Below are 21,697 nucleotides of genomic sequence, written 5' to 3'. Positions count from 1 at the left end.
AAGGAGAAGACTGAGATCCATCACCACCACCGCCGCCTTCTCAGCGCAACTCGGGATGGGCAATAATTTCTGGATTGCCAGTGACGCCCACATCCCGAGGGATGAATGAAAACAAAAACTCTGGCATTTAGACAAATTGTCGTGACTATCGACTCTGTTTTCATAGAGTCGATGATGCAATGCATGCGAGGAGAGGAAATTCAAGGCAAGGGGAAGAGATAATTGAAATAATGGCAAATAAGAGGAAAAAGATGGAAAAGGAACAGAGACATGGGAAGAAAGGATCAGGAAATATGATCGGAAGAGGCTACACAAGGTCCGTGTCACTACTGCATGGACGAGCGGCGTCTGTTTTCACAGTGGGCGGGGAGGAGAGGGGGGCGATTCAGAGTGGGGGTGGCCACACAGAAGCCACGTGATTTATGGGAGGCTTGAGCTAATCTAGATAGAGATAAATAGAGGGTCGCAATTTTCATTCAAGCAACGACAATCTTCGTGAAATTTTTACCGTACTGTCTGCATCGTTTTCCCATTCGTTCCGTCTCGTATGTACAAATCGATTTGCCCCATTAGCCTCGGGGTTGCGTTAGCATAGCGCTCGCATATAAATGGCATACATTTTAAACGATATTTTTTTTTTCACCACGCACAGACGGGCGAGACTCGGAATGGATTTCGATGAGGACAGGGACTCCTCTACTTACGAGTTAGGTTCCAGAGGTCTGTTCGTAAGTCCAACTTTACTCTTGTCGATTCCAAAAATGTTGGACAGCGTGTACAATAAACACGGGGAATGTCTTTAAAATTTGCATAATCTCTTGTAGGTGTAGATCCCACACGGTTATTCACGTTCTGAAGATGTAGATGCCACCACCGCCATCTATTCCACGGCGGTTGAACTTACGACCCTCGAAAGTTCCTAAGTCAAGTGTTCATAAGTCGAGGAGTCCCTGTAATCGACGCCACGTTATCTTCTTTATATGGTGACGGAAAGTCCAAGTGACCTTTTTATAACAATGATAATGCAATTCTGTAACACGCACGATACATTTCGCAGACGGCGAGTCTGATGCGTGGAGCCAAGCTCGGTGTCGCTCAAAGGCCAGGCGAAAAAGGCGGGGCCTGTAAGGTCGAGGCGGGGCCTTTAAGGTAGAGGTGGGGCCTATAAGGTCGAGGCGGGGCCTTAAAGGTAGAGGCGGGGCCTATAAAATAGAGGCGGGGCCTGTAAGGTAGAGGTGGGGCCTATAAGGTAGAGGCGGGGCCTGTAAGGTAGAGGTGGGGCCTGTAAGGTAGAGGCGGGGCCTGTAAGGTAGAGGTGGGGCCTATAAGGTAGAGGTGGGGCCTATAGGTAAGCGGTCTTTAAGGGTAGAGCGGGCTGTTAAGGTAGAGGCGGGGCCTATAAAAAACAGGCGGGCTGTAAGGTATAGGTGGGGCCCTTAAGGTAGAGGCGGTGCCTATAAATAGAGGCGGGCCTTTAAGGTAGAGGCGGGGCCTGTAAGGTAGAGGCGGGGCCTATAAAATACAGGCGGGGCCTGTAAGGTAGAGGTGGGGCCTGTAAGGTAGAGGCGGGGCCTATAAAATAGAGGCGGGGCCTTTAAGGTAGAGGCGGGGCCTGTAAGGTAGAGGCGGGGCCTATAAGGTAGAGGCGGGGCCTGTAAGGTAGAGGCGGGGCCTGTAAGGTAGAGGCGGGGCCTTTAAGCGACAGCAGGGCGATATCCCTGATATTGGTAGTCCGAGTTCGTCGGCGGTGATCGATATCGGAATCGCTGGTCGACCTCCCCCAGGTCGATTCGACCTTAAAAAGGGCGCCCCTGTTGGTGGCGTGTAAACATCGCAATTGGGAAGACGAAGGGGGGGGGGGCGTGTGGTACGACCTCGGCCACGCCGTCACCTCGCGCGTGCCGTGCAGACGTTAATAGGCGCTCGCTAGCGGCGACTGCCCCCAACTGTGCATGCTGCAGCGTGGCCGTGTCGTGACTGCCATCATCAGCTTGCCCCTGACGCACACCTCCCTTGCCAGCGGGGCTGCCCAGAGGATCCTGAGACGGGATGCCACTCAGTGCCCCCCCCCACCCCTCCCTTATTCATCGGTGAACGACAAAAACAGGCCACGTTGTGAGGCCCTTCGAAATGTGCACGGCCATACTTGCCGGTGCATGTGCGCGCGCACGCGTGTGTGTGTGGTGTGCTCGTGTGTTTGGCCAGACAGGCAAGGTCGCGATAATGTGTGTGGGCAGGCGGGCGGGCAGGTGGGCTTGCAGGGGGATGGGCTGGCGAGAGGGTGGCTGGTCTGGCTGGCAGGCTGGCTGGTGGCGGGCGGGCGCTATGGCAGCGGCTGCCTTCTCTCCACGGGCCACACGAGGCACAGCTCACTGCCGGCCGAGATGATGGGCAGTCGGAAGTCACGGTGGTAGCGGATCAGGTGGCTCACGCTGTCGAAGCGGTGATCTTTAGTGCGGACCTGCACGCCGACGCACGCAGACACACGCACGCAACACCCACAGTCGTGAAACACCACACGATTTATACAAATAAAATCATAAGAGTCGCTGCTGCTCTGTTGGAATCCAAGGTGGCTATCGAGGTTGGAATCCACCATTTCAGTGGTTGCCAGCCCAGCGCTCACAATTCTGAGCCTCCCAGGAACATGTGGCTCACCAACCATCAAGCGACGAAAGCCACCATTGAGTCCAGAAGACTTTCAGGAGATTCCTGCAACATTGGGATATTTGGCCAACACGAATGATATTGGATGTTTTTTAGCCATGGGAGGAAACCGGGGAACCACGGAGGAACCCATGCGGAACAGGGGGAGACAGAGAACACAGAGCACTCCACAGAGAGGCACTGGAGTCGCTGCCTCCACGCTGCTGCCCCGCCGTAGCCTCCAGGGCTGCTCCGGCAACCCGCACGCGCCGCGTCTCTCTCCGCACCGTCCCGAGCTGTCGTTCTAAAACTCAATCGGGGTTCCGCCAAGCGGCACCGGCGCTCACCACGCCCGTCGGGTCCACGAGCAGCACGTGCCGCGCCAGGCCTCCCTGCGACCCCGTGAGCACGAACTGTCCGCGGCTGCTGGTGCTGGCGCGCACCAGGAACTCCCCGTCGCGTCGCACCAGCGTCTCGGCGTCCTTGCGGGCGATGGGGCCGTGGTACCAAGTCTCAGCGCGCAGGGCGGCGTCCACGCCGCCGCCGCTCGCCGGGACCCCCTGCGGTGGCGCCAGCGCGTCGTGGAACGGCCCTGCCGGGACAGGACGCCGCCGGGTTTTGCGTTAGTCGTCGGCGTCGAGAGAGACAGGGGCGTGCCATCAGCACCCCGTGCCTTCAGAAACACGATGAGCAACCAGCGAGCTGCCAACCGATGTTGCTGCTGCTGCTGCTGCGGCGCCACTCACGCATGTCGAAGGCGTCGCGGGGGGACGCGGCGGTGGCGGCGAACGGGCGCCGCTGGGCGGCGTCCCCTGCCGCGGCCCCACCGCCGAGCCTCGTGTTCACGTAGCAGCGGCCTCCAGGCTCGGCCGCCGGGGGCTCGGGGATGGTCGGGCGGTCCCACGACACGAGGCCCACGCCTGCGCGCACTCACAAACACGGAGGTTCCCCCACCCCCCCGTGTAGCCCCCGTTATCGTAAGAGTGACGACACGAACGCGCCACCGCGGATTTTTCGCTGCCAACAGTTGCCCAACCTCTGTGGTCCTTTATGTAGCCAATAGCTCAGTGGGCTTCACTTGGTAAATAAATACACGTGTTATTGAGGTGTCAACCAATTCTTGTACGGGAGGAAACCCTTCTCACCCCACAATGTAGCACCGACGGCGCGACGGGGGATAGAATCGTGCAAGTTTAAGCGCAAACATTTTTTCTTTCACTCAAAAGGCCAAATTCCAGCCGCACGAGATGTAAAGCGGTTTAAACCGGCACGCGGCAGGCACTCCTCACGGGGCGTGTACAGGGCCACGGCCCTTGTCGAGATAAGGAGGCCTGTCGCTGTACAAACGCTCCCTCGTGGAGTTGGACAAACGTCCCAATGTAGGGCCAGAGAGCTTGGGCAATTATTGGCAGCGTCAGTCTGTGGTGTCCTACGCCTCCGAATCATTCTCTCTCTCCTTGTCTCTTTGAGAGCGAGCGCGACACTGCACACGTTACAAATTACAAACATATTTTGATATCGGCGATGAGCCCCAGAAGGAATTCCGTGACATCGTTTTTCTAGGGATATTCCTCAGAAACGGGGTGATACACTGCTCACTGCGGCTTCCGATTCCATCTCGGTCTCACGACACCACGGTGCCGATCGCGCAACGGGGATCATAACTCAGGGGGACCCATGAGAATTAAAAAAAACGCAACAATAACTGGGATAGTAAATCTTAGCATTGACTACTACTTGCCTTTCCTCCTGCCCGGGCTGCAGCTGACCGGAATCTCGAGCAAGGGAAGCCCCTCCGTGTGCACCACACTCAGCTGCGTCCACGCGGACCGAGGAAGAAGAAACAGGCACACGCACAGCTCCTGTGATGCTTGCTTATTGTTGTTGCGAACGCGCGGTGGGTTTTGGTGTGTGGAGTGAGGGTGTGTGTGTGTGTGTGGAGTGAGTGTGTGTGGAGTGAGAGAGTGTGCGTGTGTGGAGTGAGGGTCTGTGTGTGTGTGGAGTGAGAGAGTGTGCGTGTGTGGAGTGAGGGTCTGTGTGTGTGTGGAGTGAGAATGTGTGCGTGTGTGGAGTGGGGGTGTGTGCGTGTGTGGAGTGAGTGTGCGTGTGTGGAGTGAGAGTGTGTGCGTGTGTGGAGTGTGTGCGTGTGTGGAGTGAGGGAGTGTGCGTGTGTGGAGTGGGGGTGTTTGTGGAGTGAGAATGTATGCGTGTGCGGAGTGGGTTGATCGGTAGTGCAGTGGTTAGCGCACTGCGCTCGGCAACCCGAGTTCAATTCCCGCTCACGGCCAACACCAGTGATGAATATCTGGGCCTCTCCGAGGTCGACTCAGCCTCAAATGAGTACCTCGTGCTGTGTGTAAACATCACCACTGGGGAGACAAAGGCAGTCGGGCGTGGTGCTGGCCACCCACCCCGTCGTGTGCTGTGCCAGCACAGCACTTTCCCCAACAGTATGCTAAGGCTATACGGGGGATCTTTGTGTGGCGTTTGTGTGTTCGCCCCTGTGCTGCATGGGTGAACTACCGGACATCTGTGAAATAGACGGCGCACGGACGGACCTGCAGGCGAGTGTCGAGCAGGCCCCCTGCCGGAGGCTCCTTGCCCAGCACGCTGTTGTAGTAGTTGCAGCGAGGGTCCCGCTCGTCCTCCGAGCCCCTGCCGCGCACAACGCAGGTGAAACCGGCGCTGCGACGTGCCGCGCAGTTGCTACACCGTACCGACGTTCTCTCGTGGCGGTGCGGCCGCCCACCTGTCGTGACCGGTGCGCATGGGGCCGGGGCTCTGCAGGAACTGCCGGAAGCGCAGCTCGAACGCCTGGCCGATGGTGCCGATCACCTGCTGGGCGATGCCCTCCCCGCACTCCAGCACGTGGCACGCTGACGAGCGGGCGGGCAGACGGGTGATAAACGGGGGGCGAGGAGACCGTGTCCGCGGTCAGAGGAAGACGAGATTGGGGGGAGGGGAGGAGGAGACGCAGGGCGATGTCCAAGTGTGAGAGAAGGAGGGAGCATTAACTCGCTCCGCTTGGCCCGAAGCCTAGTCCTGTAACCAGGACTAGGGCACATGGCGTAAACAGAGGCTACTCGGCTCTAAGATCGGCAGTTCACGAGCGTTGCTTCAAGCCAAGCCCGACTCTGCTGATGAAACACCAAGTGTTAAAATCGGTGGTCCAGTGTTTGCTTATCTTGAATCGATGCTGCTGAAATTCTGCACTCCCCGAAGGCCGCGTGGCTGATGGCTTGTGTGAGAAAGGCTTTTATTTTTTACGTGGACTCACGGATTGTACGTGAAGGAAACGCAGCGTCTCTTTATACCGCTGGGCCTAGCGCAGCGTCTTGGTGGTGGTGCCAGCCTGGTCACCGAATGACCAGCGCAATTTCTTTTTAAAACCTATCGCAGTAATTCTAGATTTGAAGTTTATTTTATTTTCACCTACGTGACTTTACCAAAAAAACCAAAGAGTAACTATCGCAGTAAGTTCTCCGTTTACGTTGCTCCCATTTACGTTGCTTCACGACAACGTCGCCAACGAATTAGGGAACGCAATTCGATTCGCAATGCGTTGGACTCGCTGCGTTTAAAATGTGAAAGAAAATAACGCGGTGTGTTTGGGTGGCGTGCGGTGACGGACAATGCTACAGCGCCCCCAAGCGGGCATTTCGGACTCAGCGGTGACAACATCGCCACACTGGAACACTGCTCCCCCTTCTCTGAATGTCATCTCCGCTGCCATGTCCCGGTGATGATAGAGACTCCTCTGCTTACGAACTTTCAGAGATACAAACAACCTGGTCCGTATGTCCAATGCCCTGTTTGGAACAATATTCATAAGTTCAACCACCGCGCAATAGTTGGCGGTGCTGGCATCTACATCTGCAGAACGTGAGGAACCAGTGGCATCTACATCTGCAGGAGATGATATAACGTTTAAATCCATTCCCCGTGTTTAGTGTACATGCCGAACTACACGTTTGGCATCGACAGGAGTAAAGTTGTACTTACGAACAAATCGACTAACGAACAGATCTCTAGAACCTAACTCGTTCATAAGTAGAGGAGTCGCTGTACTCCATAAAACGTTATATTATTTATTTCAACTTCTCATATTACATATTTTTGGGTAATATTTGTTATATTGATTTCGGTGTTAATTTAATATTTTTTGTCAGCAAAATTTTAACAACGAAAAAAATACCCACCCTGGAACACATCCTAAAATTTTAACCATTAAGTCAACGGTAAAGCAGGTTTCAATTTATGTCGTTTCGCCAAAAATCTCGTTTTTGCGGGGAGCATCTCCACGTAAATAGGACTCACCGTATCAATTCTAAATCTACCACGTTTAAGATAAAAACATTTATTCCCAAGGAGGATTTCGGGTGGCGCGGCGGCCCGGCACCGAGGTGGTGCCGGGGAGACAGCGGGCGTGGGGCCCGGCCTTGGACTCACCTCTCTGGTTGACCGGGTCCTTGGCCACGTACGCCACGTAGTCGGCCATGTCCTGCGGCAACAGAAAACGCGGGCGGTTGGCGCGAGATCGTTCGCGCGTCAAAGGCACTCGCGAGCTGTGTCGCGCGCGACGCTCGTTCACTCTCAGAGTGAACGAGAGAGAGCGGGAGAGAGAGAAAAGACTGATTCAGAGATGTGGAAAATCACGGGCAAGTGTCGGGAAGGCAGCCAGAATGTTAGTGGCAACAATTGCCCAAGCTGCGTGATCCTATATTGGTATGTTTGGCCAATTTCATTTGTAATGAGTGGTCATACACGTGGGAGAAAACCTGAGTAGCCGGAGAAACCCACGTGTGCGAGGGGGCAACACTCAATCCCCGTACAGCTGGGATTGAATCCTATATTGAGATTTTTGGGCCCTCAATGAATGAGTGTTTATACATGCGGGAGGAAACCGGAGCAACCCGGAGAAAACCCCGTAAGTGGGAGGGGGGTAACCCTCGATCCCCGTACAGCTGGGAATTAACCCGCTTGCTGGACTACCATCGCACCCTTGCAAGCCGGGAGAAACAGCGGCCCCGACTCCCGCTGGTATCGACTTTCGCAAATGTGTGATCCGCCAACCCTCAGCTGCCTCCACGGCCAGCGGTGGCCTCTCGGCTCCTCCACAACGGGACCCGAGCACTCCGCGAGAGAGAACCATCGGCAGCCGCTGCCTTACACGAGCCTCCTCGTCCTCACCATGTCGCCTCCCGACGCGAACGAGATGGACTGCATGTGATGGGTGGCGATGATCTGCGAACAGAACGGGCAGAGGTGATGAACACTCTTGGGAAGATCGCGTCACCTATTACAGCCCCACCGCTAACCGGAGGCGCGCGAGGCCGTGGACACTGGTACACGAACCGGCGCTCGGGCTCGATCGCACCGACCACCGGCTCGGCTAAGATGACACGCCGACCGTCGTGGAGGACGACAGCAGCGGAGGGCCCTGCTGGGACGGGACGTCGCACCGGAGGAACGGCGGCAGCACCAATGGGGTGGCAGCGCAGGCGTCAAACACAAAAGGGCCGATTGAGGGTCCCACGGCCGTACGTCCCGGCTTCCTCGTGCAATCCCGGCGACGGGCGATAGCAAACCGCACACCACGGCTTCCGACGGGGGTGGGTCACGTGACGCACGAGCAGCGACGAGGGCACGGCCAGTGGCGCAAGGCGACTCGGTCTAGCAGCAGGGAGCGATGATTGCCGCCGATTCGCCGGTACCCCTAGGGACGGTTCTGGCTGTCGGTGCGGTTGGCGGCAAAATTCCGGCATGGCCGAAGGGCGGCGACGCTGGCGGTGAGAGGCTGGAGGTGTGGCTGGAAGTGTGGCTGGCTGGTGGTGTGCTCGTGGAAGGCTGGCGGTGTGGCTGGAAGCGTGGCTGAAGGCGAACTGCCGATATGGCTGCCTGACGATGAGTTGGCCGTGAGGCCGGAGGTGAGCTGCCGATGTCTCTGGCTGGCGGTGTGGCTGATTGTGTTGGCAGGCGACTGCGGGTGAGGCCGGAGAGGTGAGGCCGGTGGTGGTGAGGCTGGCGGTGTGTGGCCCGAACCTGCTTTCCGTCCACGGTGGTGAGGCTCACGTTGCCCAGGCTGATGGTGAGGGTGATGCTGCGGCCTGAGAAGCTCTGGTTGGTGGGCCCCAGGGCCTCCTCCACGGCCTTGTCCACAGGCTGCAGGGGGCGCCGCACACACAAACAGTCCAAACCACACGTGGATGATTATTGTTATAATGTCGCTTGTTTACACTACAGCCTCACTGAGTCTCAAGATCCTTTTGAAGAGGGTCCTGCCTAGTTTCTTTATTTTTGCAGTAGGTGGCGATGCTGATCATCTGAAAGCGCATCGTGCGCTTCTGCGGCCGTCTGGAACGCTCTTCCTTCCGACATTAGGAATCCACTGGAGCTAGTAGGCACTTTTAAATGTTGTTTGAAAACTAATTTCTCTAGAACTGCTTTTTGTGTTTAGTTTGTTGTCCTTCCCCCGCACCTCCGATTAGCGTGGTTAGCTACGTACGGTGCGAAAGAAGTTCAACGTACATGCTGGCCATGAGAGGGAAATTATGATGACGACGATGATGAGAGAGGCAGAGAGGAGCGAACAGAAGGGAGCTTGCACGGGAGGCTTGAGCAGGTTTAGGGAAAGAGGCTTCGTGTTGCTGCATGATGCTGGACTCGGTCAGTATACTCGCCTTGCGCTTCTTGAGGCCGGGTTTGGTAGAGGGACACACGTCGCTCACACGCGCGATCACCTCCCTGGGACACGCACACACGCACACGCAAAGGCAAAAGATCTCTCGTGTAGTCTACACAGGCGGCTGGGGCGAGTGCTGTTTGCGAGCACCTATGAAGGCCGGTACGGCGCACGAGGGGGCGATGTTGCCAGCAACCACGCCCAGCCGCCTTTGTCTCCCAAACGGTGATGTTCACATATCGCACAGATACTAATTTTAAGGCTGAGTCGACCTAGGGGAGGAGGTCCACGACCGGTTAAGATAATCGTCACTGGTGTTGGCCGTGAGCGGGAATCGAACTCGGGTCGCCGGCTTCGTAGTGCAGCGTGAGAACCGCGACACCGCCGCTCGCCACATACACAAAGATACACACAAGGCACAGATACACAAAGATACACACGTACACACACAAAAAGTAAAAAGTTATGTTCTGCCTACATGACCATCAAGGCGTTGGTTTCTCATCTCACGTTTCCAGCCCTGAACAGGCAGCGGTGGAAATGTCACGTTCCCATGACGCGGCCCAGGCCATTCACAATCTCGCCGCAGAGCAAACAACTGGGGCGATTAATACGAACGGGCGATGATGAATACGGACGGACATGGTCCTTGCAAGCTACCAGCTTCGGGAAGGTTCTGTCACGTGAGATGCACAACAGGGGCACGTAAATAATGCATGGGATTAGGGGCAGCAGCAGCAGTGGCATCAGCAGCAGCGGCATCAGCAGCAGCGTTGTTCGTATTTCCTGGATATTCGTGCGGCTTTATCACGCCCCCGCACCGTTCTCTGTGCATCCAGTCGTTTTAAACCTTTTCTGACCTTTCCGTTTACATGCCATGAAGTATTGGCCATTGCCCGAAACGTCGCCTATTATATATATTATATATTGTTTTCCTTCTAAGGCCACTGTTTTTTGACGAGTGTCAAGTTTTAGCAGGGGTTCCCTGTGGATAATTTATTGTTTAAGATCGCGTTAGTTTGCACGTTCCCTCCACACTCCATGGATCTCTATGTAACTCTATGGGTCTCTATGTAACTCTTTGGGTCTCTATGTAACTCTCTGTGTCTCTATGTAATTTTGTGGGTCTTCATGTAACGCGATGGTTCCCTCTGTAACTCTATGGGTCTCTATATTACTCTATGGGTCTCTCTGTAACTCTTGTGTAGCTGCAATGTCCTGTAACCGCAGCCATCGGCGATGGTTCTGGACTGGTGGCCGACCTTGCCACAGATCTGCGTGGCTCAGCGGGGCTTCGCCAGCTGAGATAACAAAACCCGTGTGCGAGAAACGTTGTCGGGGTTTCTTGTCGTAAATTGCGCTTGGGGCACCGCCACTGCCAATGCTGCAGCAGCAGTACAACTCCATGTGTAGTAGCTACGGGCCCCGCACTTTCAAGGGCTTTCAAGCTATCAATTCCGGTTCAGTGATTCTGCACTTGCTCTGTTACTATAGTACTATACTGCATTCAACTTTTATGAACGACTGGGTGATTAAGGTTAGCGATTTGTCATATTATCTGGCTGTATAGCAAATGAAAAAATACAATTACTTTACTATGCGAGTAAAATTGTTTTTTTTATATTTGTTTCTTATTTATTTAGGGCCCCTTTATAACATATGCTACAGGACCCACACTTTGCTTAATCCGGCACTGAGCAGCATCACGAAAATAACGTCTGTGTCTCAATGGTGTACTATGTAACAGAGTTGTTGAGCACAGGCGCAAAACGGGCCAAAAACGTCACACGAACAGCACCATCGAAGTTCTAGCTGGAAAAAGAATGCAATGCAACTGGCATCGGCCTTTCTTGTGTGCAGTTTGTGTGTTGTCTCCCTCTGCTCTGCATGGGTTTCCTTGGCCTTCTCCGGTTTCCTACCATGGCCACACCAATCATTGTGACTGTGTTCGGCCAAACGTGCAATCGCTGAAAAATCACCAGCGCGTTACTTAGTTGGGATCACACACACACAGGAGCAACGGCAGCAGAAGCATCATCGCCTCCTACTGCAGAAACAAAGAAACTAGGGGCTCGGTAAGGTTTCTAGAATTAACCGAATAATCTTCGGGAAAGAGACGACGGGAGGGAATTCCAAAAGCCCCATAACGCCACGCGTCCAGCAGCAAGGCAGCACGGTCAAAGCTGTCACAGATAAGAATCGTCTAAACGTTTCTAGAGTTGAGCGAGGTTGTTGTTGTTGTCGAAAGGTGCCCGAGTCTGGAATGGAACTCGGGCCCCTCCACGCTGCCCGGCGCGAGCGTCACCGCCGCGCTCCCATCGCCCTTGCCACCCACGTCCCCTCCTCCGAGGGCCGCGCGGCCGGGTGGCACGGAGCCATGGCGCCGCGGCTCGGCGGCTCGGCTTTCTCTCCGATTTCATCGACCCACCGGCTTCGCTTGCGGCCATTAACGGTCGCCGGGGGGAGGACGAGGCCGGCTAATGGACGACGAGATCGATGGAGGCTCCACGGGAGGGAGGGAGGCTGAGTGGGGTGCGGAGGAGAACAATGACGGGCGGAGGAGGGCGGAGGAGGAGGGTGGAGGAGGGTGGGCTCCTCTCGCCGCCTCTCTGCGTCCACCGGTCTGCCAGTGGGGTGACTCATGTCGGCGCTGTTAAGGGGTGACCCTGCCAAGGTCACGGGGTCGCGAGGTCGTCAGGGCCACTGCCGCTGGCGGTGCCACGCTCGGCACGCAGGATACTGTCCGCAGCGCCCTCGCTCCCTTCCTTCTGCCCGGCGCCGTGGACGTCGCACGAACTACGCGGTCTGCTCGTCGGGCGGCAGGGCGCCTTGCCGCAAGAAGGACATAGGTTCGATTCCCGACTCGGAGTGGAGTTTGCACGTTCTCCTCCTATTCTGCAAGGGTTTCCTCTGGGTTCTTTTTTTCCCATAGCTAAACAATGTAACTGCTATTGGCCATAACATCCCAATTATTAAAATTACCTGCAAATTTCTCAATTGGGGTTATGTACAGCAGCAGCATCGCCCCTTCTACTGCAAACACTAGGTAGGACCCTCCTGAAAATGAGCCTTGAGACTCAGTGAGGCTTTCCTTGATTGTGTGCGTGGAGTTTTGTCCTCCCCCCTGTTTTACTTGGGTTTCTTCCGGGTTCTCCAGTTTCTCCTCCCATCGCTAAATATTTTTTTAAAACATCCCAATGTAGCCTTGAGACTCTGTTTGGCGTACTGCGTTGCTACTGTGCGGGAGTCAACACGCACGCCCTTCACAGACCTCTCCTGCAGTCTCATTGACACCGTCTGGCCTCCCCCTCTGGCTGAAAGCGGCAACGTCTCGGCTCCGTCCGCCTGTAAACGGATCGTCACAATAACTGCCGTACAGACAAGACTGACCACGGGACCCCTCCCGTGGTTAGTGCGGGGCCCGGGGCAACCCACAGCGAGTGGACCTCCCTCCCCCACTCCAATGACTTCAAACTAAACTGGAAGAATTAGATCAGACACCGTGATGTCAAAGTGCGGGGCCCCCCAAACCGCGGGGCCCGGGGCGGTCGCCCCAACTCGCCGTACTCCGAGGGGCGGCTCCACGTACAGATCCAATACGAACCAAACTGTAGTGCAGTATAAAGTTGCGTTGATATAGGGAATGTTACCCATCGAAAGCCGGCTACATTGATCGCGCGGAGACTCAAAGGAGCGCTAAAGGACCCCGCCTCGGCGGCCCCGACCCTACCGGTCAAAACGCCCCCCCTCCCGGGCAGAGCCGCTATGCGAGCCCCAAGGTCCCACAGTGGCCTACGGCACTCCCCGGGGCGCGTGGGAAAGCATGACAGCAACCGCGCGTAGGCACGGTTCGTCTTCGCTGTTGAACGGAAAATAAAATAAAAGGGAAACGGCGCGGCGACGATGTGTGGTGGTCCCCGGCAAAACAATCGCCCTCAACTTGCTCCGACCTAAAGGCGCAGCCACGCAATCACTGGTGCGGTGCTGACGCTCGCGGAACAGCTCCTAACTCGAGGGAGCTCAAGAAGGCTTCTCTAGAGTGTATTTGGCCTACTCGTCCGACGCTGGCTAGATAGGGTTAGGGTTAGGGTTTTTTCCACAGACTAAATCCCGAGGTCCATCAACACTGCCACAACAGTTCAACACAACAAGAACGGTGACAGATCTCGGTACAAAACCAATTTACCGCTGCTGCCCCAACACGAATGCCAACTTTCCGGACTGTACCCGGTCAAACCCGGGACAGGTGGCAACCTTATGGTCAGACACATCTTGGAAGAGATGGGCGTACCCACTCTCGACCCCACCGCCCGTGACCCTGCCGATCAAACCGTGGTGTTACCCATTTTCTATGCTGGCTGGGTAGACAGATGTGGTGAGGGAGGTGTGGGGAGGGAGGAGAATTTGGAATTCGAGAAAACTCGCATCCACTGTTGCAACTTCCGCCAGAATCGAACCGGCGACCTCTGGTTCGCGAATCTGGCACGGGAAACGAACTGAAGGAACTTTGCACCGGTGGAATCCTTGGAGTTTCACCTCCCACTCGCGAGCCCCCCCACCCCACCCCACCCGCCCCCCACTCCACCTCGGCCGCCGCTCCGTCCGCACCGCGGCCGCATGGATCGCGAGCCGCTAACGTCTCTCGCGCAGGATCCCCTGGCCGGTTGCCGTGGCGGCGAGGCGCGGTTGCCGTGGAGACTCACCGGGTCAGCTGAGTGCGAGTGCTGAACGGCAACGCCCGCATGGACTGCAGCACCTCCATGCAGCCCAGATACTGCGCACAAAGACAAAGGTCCCCCGCCGCGTGGCCTTTAACGCATCGTTAGGACGAGGGGTTGTTAACGGCCACCTATGAACGCCGGCAGGGCACACGAGGGGGTGGCCGGCCAACATTATGCCCAGCCTCCTTAGTCTCCCCAATGATGATGTTTACACGACACTGCACCGGGTAGTCATTTGAGGATGAGTCGACCTAGTGGAGGTACGGGACCGGTTCAGATATTCGTCACCGGTGTTGGCCGCGAGCGAGAAGCGAACTTGGGTCGCTGGGTTCGTCGCGCAGTACGAGGCGCAGTAGTAGTATCAGTAATAATAATAAAAGCAGCATGCCCCCGTAGACGGAGTTGCCCCATGGCGCAGCGGGGACTCTCACCTTGACGAGGTAGGACACTCCGGCTCCGGTGATCCGCTCCACGGGGTGAGGCCACCCGGCCGCGGCCTTGCTCGCCGCCGTCCCCGCGGCGGGCCCCGGGTCGGCCCCGTAGGGCCCGGGCCGCCCGCCCAGCGCCGTGGTCGTGGCGGCGACCGCGGCGGCCTCCGTCTCCCTGGAGGCCAGCGCGGCACGGAGGTCCATGTCTGACGGCGGAGGATCCTGGGAGTTGGCGGTGGAGATCGCTCGATCAGTTTCTCTGCGACGGGATCACGACTTGAGCCACGGAACTTGACAATCGCAACATTTGTCTGTACCGTTAAATTAATGAGTAAGAAAATGTATGTGATACTGTGTTGGCAGTGGTGCACAAAGCACAACTCATAAAATGCAACACATTCTATTAAACTAAACTATTTTTGTATTCTGCCAGGTAAGGCCCAGAAGCGACCTGGTTATCACAAATGATAGCCCAATTAAGTGGCTCATCATCGTGTGGAAATGTAAAGCGGCCAAATACTCAAAACGCCTGATGTTGATTTTAAATGTGGAGGGAAAAAGCGGAGGACCTGCAGAAAATCCACATGACCACGGGGAGAGAGACACGCAAACTCCAAATATGCAGCAGGCGTCATGGTCGTGATTGAACCCACGACCTCCTGCATACCAGGCGAGGTAGTTAACACCTTGCCACCATGACACACCATTGTGTGTGGCCCGACATGGAACAAGCGTACAATCGGTAACGCTTCGAACAAAAAGGCCGACATTTCGAAACGTCGTCCATGTTCGCTCCGAGTGGCCGGCGACCTGCAGCGGAGTTTCACCAACTGCAGTTCACTCAACATCGGCCTCCTGCCGTGAGCCCCTTCATGATCATCGCAACGACGCCGCGTAACCACGGTGCACCACGGGACGTGGCAGCAGAGTCGAGGATAGAATGTCTGGGAAAGGAGAAGCGGGCAGCAGGCGGGGGGGGGGGGGGGGGGTGTGAGATGCGTGGGAGAGGGAAGGGGACGATGCCCGGTTGGAGGTGCCCGAGATGGTCGAAGAGGAGGGCACGGCTCAAGATGAGCAGCAGGAGGAGGAGTGACGGTGCAGCAAGGGGAGGAGGAGGAGGCAGAGAATGAATGCCCGGGGGATGAGAGAGTGATGATGATGATGCTGAGAGGGGAGGGAAGAGAGGGAGAGAGAAGGAGCGGCAGAGTTTGTTTTCACAGCGGGCAGCGGGGAGAGGGGAGGGGTTCAGTCAAGTGACTTACGGGAGGCTTTGAGCTGATTTTGACATACGTATTACATATCATGCTAACAATACACGTGCTGGCGGTTACACGAAAATAAATAATCCGATTACTAAAACTATTTGCCATGTAATTGCCGCAGTCAATTACTCCTAAAGGCCTTTAGCAAAGCACGAATTTAATCGGTGGGAGCCGATTATTTATTTACAGCTCGGTACGGAAAATATTTTAGGGGACGAAAAAAACGAAGCAATGGTTATTGCGATAATAAAGAGGGTTTGTTGGGGTTCAGATGCCGTAAATATATAAATGTGTCATTAAACCTGCCACCACCCGACACAGCCAACTAGTAAGGTTTGTCACGTCAACAGAACGTGCCAATTCGTTACTAGTACAGCACAAAACCGGCTGTGTGTTGGAGAGAAAATCCACGACATTTACAATCCGAGGACGACGTTTCGCCAGTAATTACAACTAACTTCATCAGGCGGACAGCCAGGATCGGTATGTAAGCATCGCGATATATACCGATGCTGACGAAAAGTGGACGGTACAATTGTCGCGGTGCTTATTATAACCGTGATTATGATTATTATTATTCCACTCGTTCAGCCGAGAGGGCATCGCCAAGCCTCAAGACGCTTGTTCAGGAGGGGTCCTGCAGTCGGGGCCACGATGCTACTACTGCTGTTGCTGCTGCTGCTGCAGTGGCAGCCCAATTGAAACACGCATTGAGATTAGTTAGATAATTTTGCTGCTATGAATGTCCAAATGATGGCTTCCACTTTGTTGAGCTATCATTTGTGGCCAGGTCGCTTCTGAAAATTAAGTTAACACCTAAGTGGGTTTTGCCTACTCGGACGGGGATGGTTTAGTTTTATTTGTTTGTGTTTGGGTAATTTGTTTAACTTTCTTGTACTTTGCGCTACTATCGTGTTCTTGCCCTGTTTGTTGTTGTGACGTTCTTTCCCGCCCTTACTAGACATCTGCAAAAAAGAGCTTAATAGCTCATCGGATTCCTCCAGTATAAAATAAATATTCAGATTCTGAGTAATTTGCCGGTAATTTTTCAGCATTGGGATGTTTTTTGGGCCAACAGCGGTCACACCGTGTGTGGGGTTTTCTAGCTACGGGAGGAAACCTCCAGAGTACCCAGAGGAAACCCACGGGGAATATGGGGAGAGAAAACATACGAACTCCACACTCTCACTCACGCTGACGCTCTCACCAACACTCACACTCTCTGCAGATCAGGAGTAGAACGTACAAACTCCACACGCAGAAAAGGGCCCGAGTCAGAAATCAAACCCAGACCCTGCTTGGTGCGAGGTCACACGCGCATCACCGCTGCGGTGCCACCACCCCACCACCCAATAATTCGTAACGGAATTGCCCACCTACCACGGCGGGGCATCTCAGAGAATCATCACCATGATCAGGAGATTATGGGGGGGACGGTGGCCCGGAAGTCTTAGCCGAGTTAATATCTCGCCGGGGGTCGCTGAGCCGGCACCGCTTGGACCGCGAGGCTCGAAAATCGGATGACAACCGCTGCCCGCGATTAGACCCGGATCTCGAGTCGAGCGGATTTATGGTCTCGGCCCGTCCACCGATCCCCCGTCATCCAGGAACAAGGGGTCATTGCCCGAAACGTCAACTGTTATATATGTATATACTTTTTAGCATTTTAATTTCGGCTCCAATAGCCACAAAAACAGAGGTTCGATAGCCACATGACCCGACCCAACACGCCCGCGGCCTAGAAGGGCGCGTGACAAAATGCACATCGCCCGATTGAGGTGACCCCAGAAGTAGTTCCGTGATGACAACTTCCACGGTCGTTCCCTTCCGCGCGGAGGTGAAAGTTGGAAGTGGAAATTTGCTCGTCTCAACGACGTGACCTTTAATCGCGCAACTTGAATCCAATTGTCTTTAATTTTCTCGCAATATTTTCTCTCAAAATTTTCACGAACGCTGCCGATGTTACACGCGTCGCCATGACTTGACTGCCACGGACATTCGCGCACCCTCGCTCGCGACGATTTGATCCGAGGGGCAGGGGAGTTGGAATTTTTCAAATGGCGTGCTCGTCTACCCAGCTACCCAAGGGAGAGTCTCACCGCGTCCCGACACTTTTCTCTCACGAGCGTCCTGGCAAGTTTTGCGCGCGGTAAAGTTTTGCGGAATTGGAGGGGGTGGCAGGCGATGATTTGCCATGCACATTTCCATTGAGTAATTCTGTGGGTTATGTTTTTGAAATTTTTGCCAATTTGGTCCAAAATTGGCACCACAAACACCACAATTACCATCACCGCAACCCCCAACACCACAATCACAAAGAGTGGAAGCGGGGGGGAGCAGTTTTGTGTTGTTAAAGTTCGTGAGGTCACATCATGGGATTTCGTTGTTCACTCGTTTTTTTGGGGTCAAACTTCTCAGAGTTCGGATCGAAAATCCCAGCGGTGTCAGAGAAGGCGTTTGGACTTTTCGACCACGGAGGAGGAGAGTTATACTTGTGAATAGTCATGAAGTCTAACCCCAACCATAACCCTAACCCAAGCACGATATCCAGCTCTCACTTGAGATGGAACAAAAATCCAACGCACTCGTCAACACCGTGAGCTTAAAAAAAACATATACGCAGGGTGCTTCAAAAAAATGTGAACACTTCTGAGAATTTGCAACAAGACCACGAGAAATGTGCCTCTGGCTTTGGAGACCACCTGGAGAAGATTCCAGGCACGTGTTGACAATTATTGCGAACAAGTGGAGACTCTTTGACTTTTTGAAGCTATTAACATACATTTGTTATCATGTTACAGTGCATTATCCGTTATTTTTCCATTAAAATACGATATTCCCATGTAAATGTTATCATTTTTTTGAAGCACCCTTTATTTAAAATCAGTGATGTTTTGGGAAATTAACCTTTTTCATGGCACATAAACAGAGGTCAATTATAGAGATGGAGTGGACGATGGGAGTTGGAGACTGGGCGGCCTGAGACTAAGATTTGCCCCTACCACCGATTCGACCGTCGTCCCTCAGATCGTGTGCCGCTTGTGGACGAGCGCGGAGAGTGGCCGGCGCGGCCGCGTCAAGGGAGAGTGGGTGGGGTGGGTGTGGTGGAGGTGGTAGAGGTGGTGTTACCGCGTCCGTGGGTCGCGTCGCTCCGTCATCGTTCCCCCTGGGGCCCGCGCTCGCCCCCACCTCCCCTCCCCCACCCGGCGAGGCCCCCGCCGGCGCGCCGCCACGGCCGCCCGCCGCCGCCTCGGAGAGCACGGCCGAACCGGGGAGCTTGACGCGCGGCAGGAGGCCGCAGAGTTGGCCCGCGGCGCCACCGCCACCGGCGCCGGCGGCCTCCTCGCCGTCCTCGTCCGTGTCGCTGCACTGCGTCAGGTAGTCGCCGTTGTCCTTGAAGCTTTCCGAGTCTTCTTCTTCGTCGTCGTTGGCGGCGTCGAAACCTTTGTCGGTGCCGCCGGCGTGGACCGCGATGGGCGGAGGCGAGCGATCCGGGAAGGAGGCCGGAGCGGCCACGATCGTGGGGGCGGCGCCGTGTCCGGGTAACGGTCCTGGACCGGGGCCGGCGGAGGCGCCGCCGCCGCCGTCCATCTCTGGGCAAGCGGCGAGCGGCGCGGGGCCGTCGCGGGCGGAACCGCCGCTCGTCCGCTCGTCCGCCGAGGTCACGGAGTCGTTACGGAAGCGGCTGTACTTGGGCCGGTGGAGCATTTGGAGCCGGAGCGGTGGCAATGACCGTCGCCCGGGCGGGGGCTTTGCGCTCGCGGCGACGATTGCGGGGTCCGCACGTGGCCTAAACGACGCGGCCTCCGCTCGCGCCGCGTGGGAAGCTGGACGAGCGCATCGCGGGGCCGGAGTGCCCAGAAACCCGCGGTGTTTATCTCAGCGAGACGCAGGACGGCCACGAGATGCTTTTCGTTGGAGTCGAAGAATCTTCCCGCTCGGCTCGTCGATATTTTTTCCCGCGCGACGCGTGACGGACGTCGTCGCACTCGGTCCCGTAAAACCGATGGCCGGAAATTTCAGAAAATTTGAAAATCTTAATATTTTCCCACGGCCGCCTTCGTCAGAGAGCACTCGGCACGGACGGCCAAGCGTGCGGGACCGTGAAGCCGTCCGACCGCGGCCGTCACGCGCGCGTTGCCACCTTGAAGGGCGCAGCGTGAGCGGCGGTGACTGCGACGACGGAGTTCCTTCTCCACAAGCCACAAGGACGAGTTCCCAAGAGCGTACGGGCAGCCGAGACGTCACGATCGCCGTGCCGGATGATTATTTAAACCCAGGTGGCCTCTTGCCCTGCCCAGAGAGGCTCCCGGTGGTCTTGCTCGTCTCTTTAATTGGTCACTAAGCCGCTCGCAGGTCTCCGAGATCGTCAGGGTCGTTATATGGATCTCAAATCGGCACAAACACGGCCCACGGGTGCACAAGCAGGCCCCTTTACACTTGAACGCCAGTTTGAACTCGCGGCTGAACATGCAACATCAATTCAGAGGCCGGCCCTTCTTCAACATCTCTTGGCTTCAGATAATTTTCTTTTATCCGCGCGTAGATCGATCGCGTTCACCGCCCTCCGCGGGACCTCTCTGCACCCCAGCGCTCAGACGGGCGGAGAGGTGGCGATCCGCATCGGGCACGACGACGAAACCGGACCCCGATCCTCACCGCGTCTCGCTCACCGCCCGACCGAGAGGTGCCGACCCACCGAACAGAAAAAATCCCGATCCCACCGCTCCAACCCGGCAAAAGCGTCCACCTCTCCCGCCGTCCAAACTCACGCTCGGTCCCGTCCCCTGCCGGTGTGCCCAGCCCGCCGGGCTGCCGAGCGCGCCCTGGAATCCGCGCAGGTCCCTGAGTCCAGCAGCGGCTGCGATGTCGGCGGACGCGGGGATTCTCCTCCTCCCCGCTCCGAGGGAGCGAGGGTGTGGCCGCCCCTCGCCCGACGGGGACCTCCGCTCCGATCTCTCGCTCCGATCTCTCGCTCCGCTCCCGCCGCGGGGCTCGCCCCCGAGGGGGGGAGGTGGGGTCAGGGCTCACGCCTCGCACGGCGGCGTCCTCAAGACCGAGAGCCGCGGGGCGGGGAGCTGTGGCCGCGCTGCTGCTGCTGCCGCAATGGGTCGGCGCGGGAGCCGCAAGGCCACACCGCCCAGGAGTGCGCGGCAGATGTGCGAATGGTTTCAAACAAAATAACGACGGGGAGGAGCAGGAGGAGGAGGAGGGAGGAGGAAGGGGGAGGTCAGAAGGGAGGCATCTGTCAGGGACACCCGAGATGCTGCTGCTGCTGCCGCTGTTTCCCCTCCGGTAATGAGCCACGGGGCGACCACGCGAGCCTCGCTACGGCCAGAAGAGAGCGGACGACGACGACGACGAGTCGCGAGACGTCGGCGTCAGGCGGCGAGATCGGCACGCGCAGTGCGGGCAGCCTCAGTGGGTCACCCACGTGCACACGAGGAGGCGCTCTGCAAAGATGCGAACGTAAAGACAGAGGTCACCCGTATAGCCCTTAACGGACTGCTGGGGCAAGTGCCGGTGAGCGAGTTGCACCGATGGGTCGGTGGGGCGGATAGTACAACGCCCGGCCACCTTTGTGTCCCCAGCGGCGCTGATGTGTGTTTGACATCTCGGAGCGCGGCGGGTTCAGATATTCGCCGCTGAAATGAGGGGCGCGAGCGGGATGGAACTCGGGTCTCGCGGGGTTCGTAGCGCAGCGCGCTAACCGCTACACCGCACACACACACACAGACACACACACAGACACACACACACAGACACACACACAGACACACACACACGCACACAGCACAGACACACGCACACCAGACACACACACAGACACACACACACGCACAGACACAGGACAGACACAGACACACGCACAGACACACACGCACACACAGACACACACACAGACACACACACACAGACACACACACACACAGAGACACACACAGACACACACACACA

At 56.3% G+C, this 21,697-nt stretch overlaps 1 protein-coding gene across 1 annotated transcript; it reads right to left on the bottom strand.

Moving 5' to 3' along the window:
* Positions 1–1,477: 1,477 nt before the first annotated feature.
* Positions 1,478–21,328, bottom strand: LOC133354191 (SHC-transforming protein 1-like). The gene is made up of 14 exons (XM_061570835.1): positions 21,317–21,328; positions 18,869–21,192; positions 14,481–14,699; positions 14,032–14,102; positions 9,327–9,390; positions 8,689–8,808; positions 7,837–7,890; positions 7,096–7,147; positions 5,396–5,522; positions 5,205–5,301; positions 4,388–4,460; positions 3,393–3,566; positions 2,994–3,238; positions 1,478–2,461 (listed from the first exon to the last, which is right to left on the bottom strand). Exons 2-14 carry the CDS (start codon positions 19,445–19,447, stop codon positions 2,324–2,326), a joined length of 2,013 nt encoding a protein of 670 aa, XP_061426819.1. The 5' UTR covers positions 19,448–21,192; positions 21,317–21,328; the 3' UTR covers positions 1,478–2,323.
* Positions 21,329–21,697: the final 369 nt, after the last annotated feature.

Source organism: Lethenteron reissneri, chromosome 46, assembly GCF_015708825.2.
Source record: "Lethenteron reissneri isolate LAM-NWPU_2019-01 chromosome 46, ASM1570882v1, whole genome shotgun sequence".
Lineage (NCBI taxonomy): Eukaryota > Metazoa > Chordata > Hyperoartia > Petromyzontiformes > Petromyzontidae > Lethenteron > Lethenteron reissneri.
Note: the sequence above shows the minus strand (reverse complement) of the source record. Positions and strands in the feature narration are given on the sequence as shown.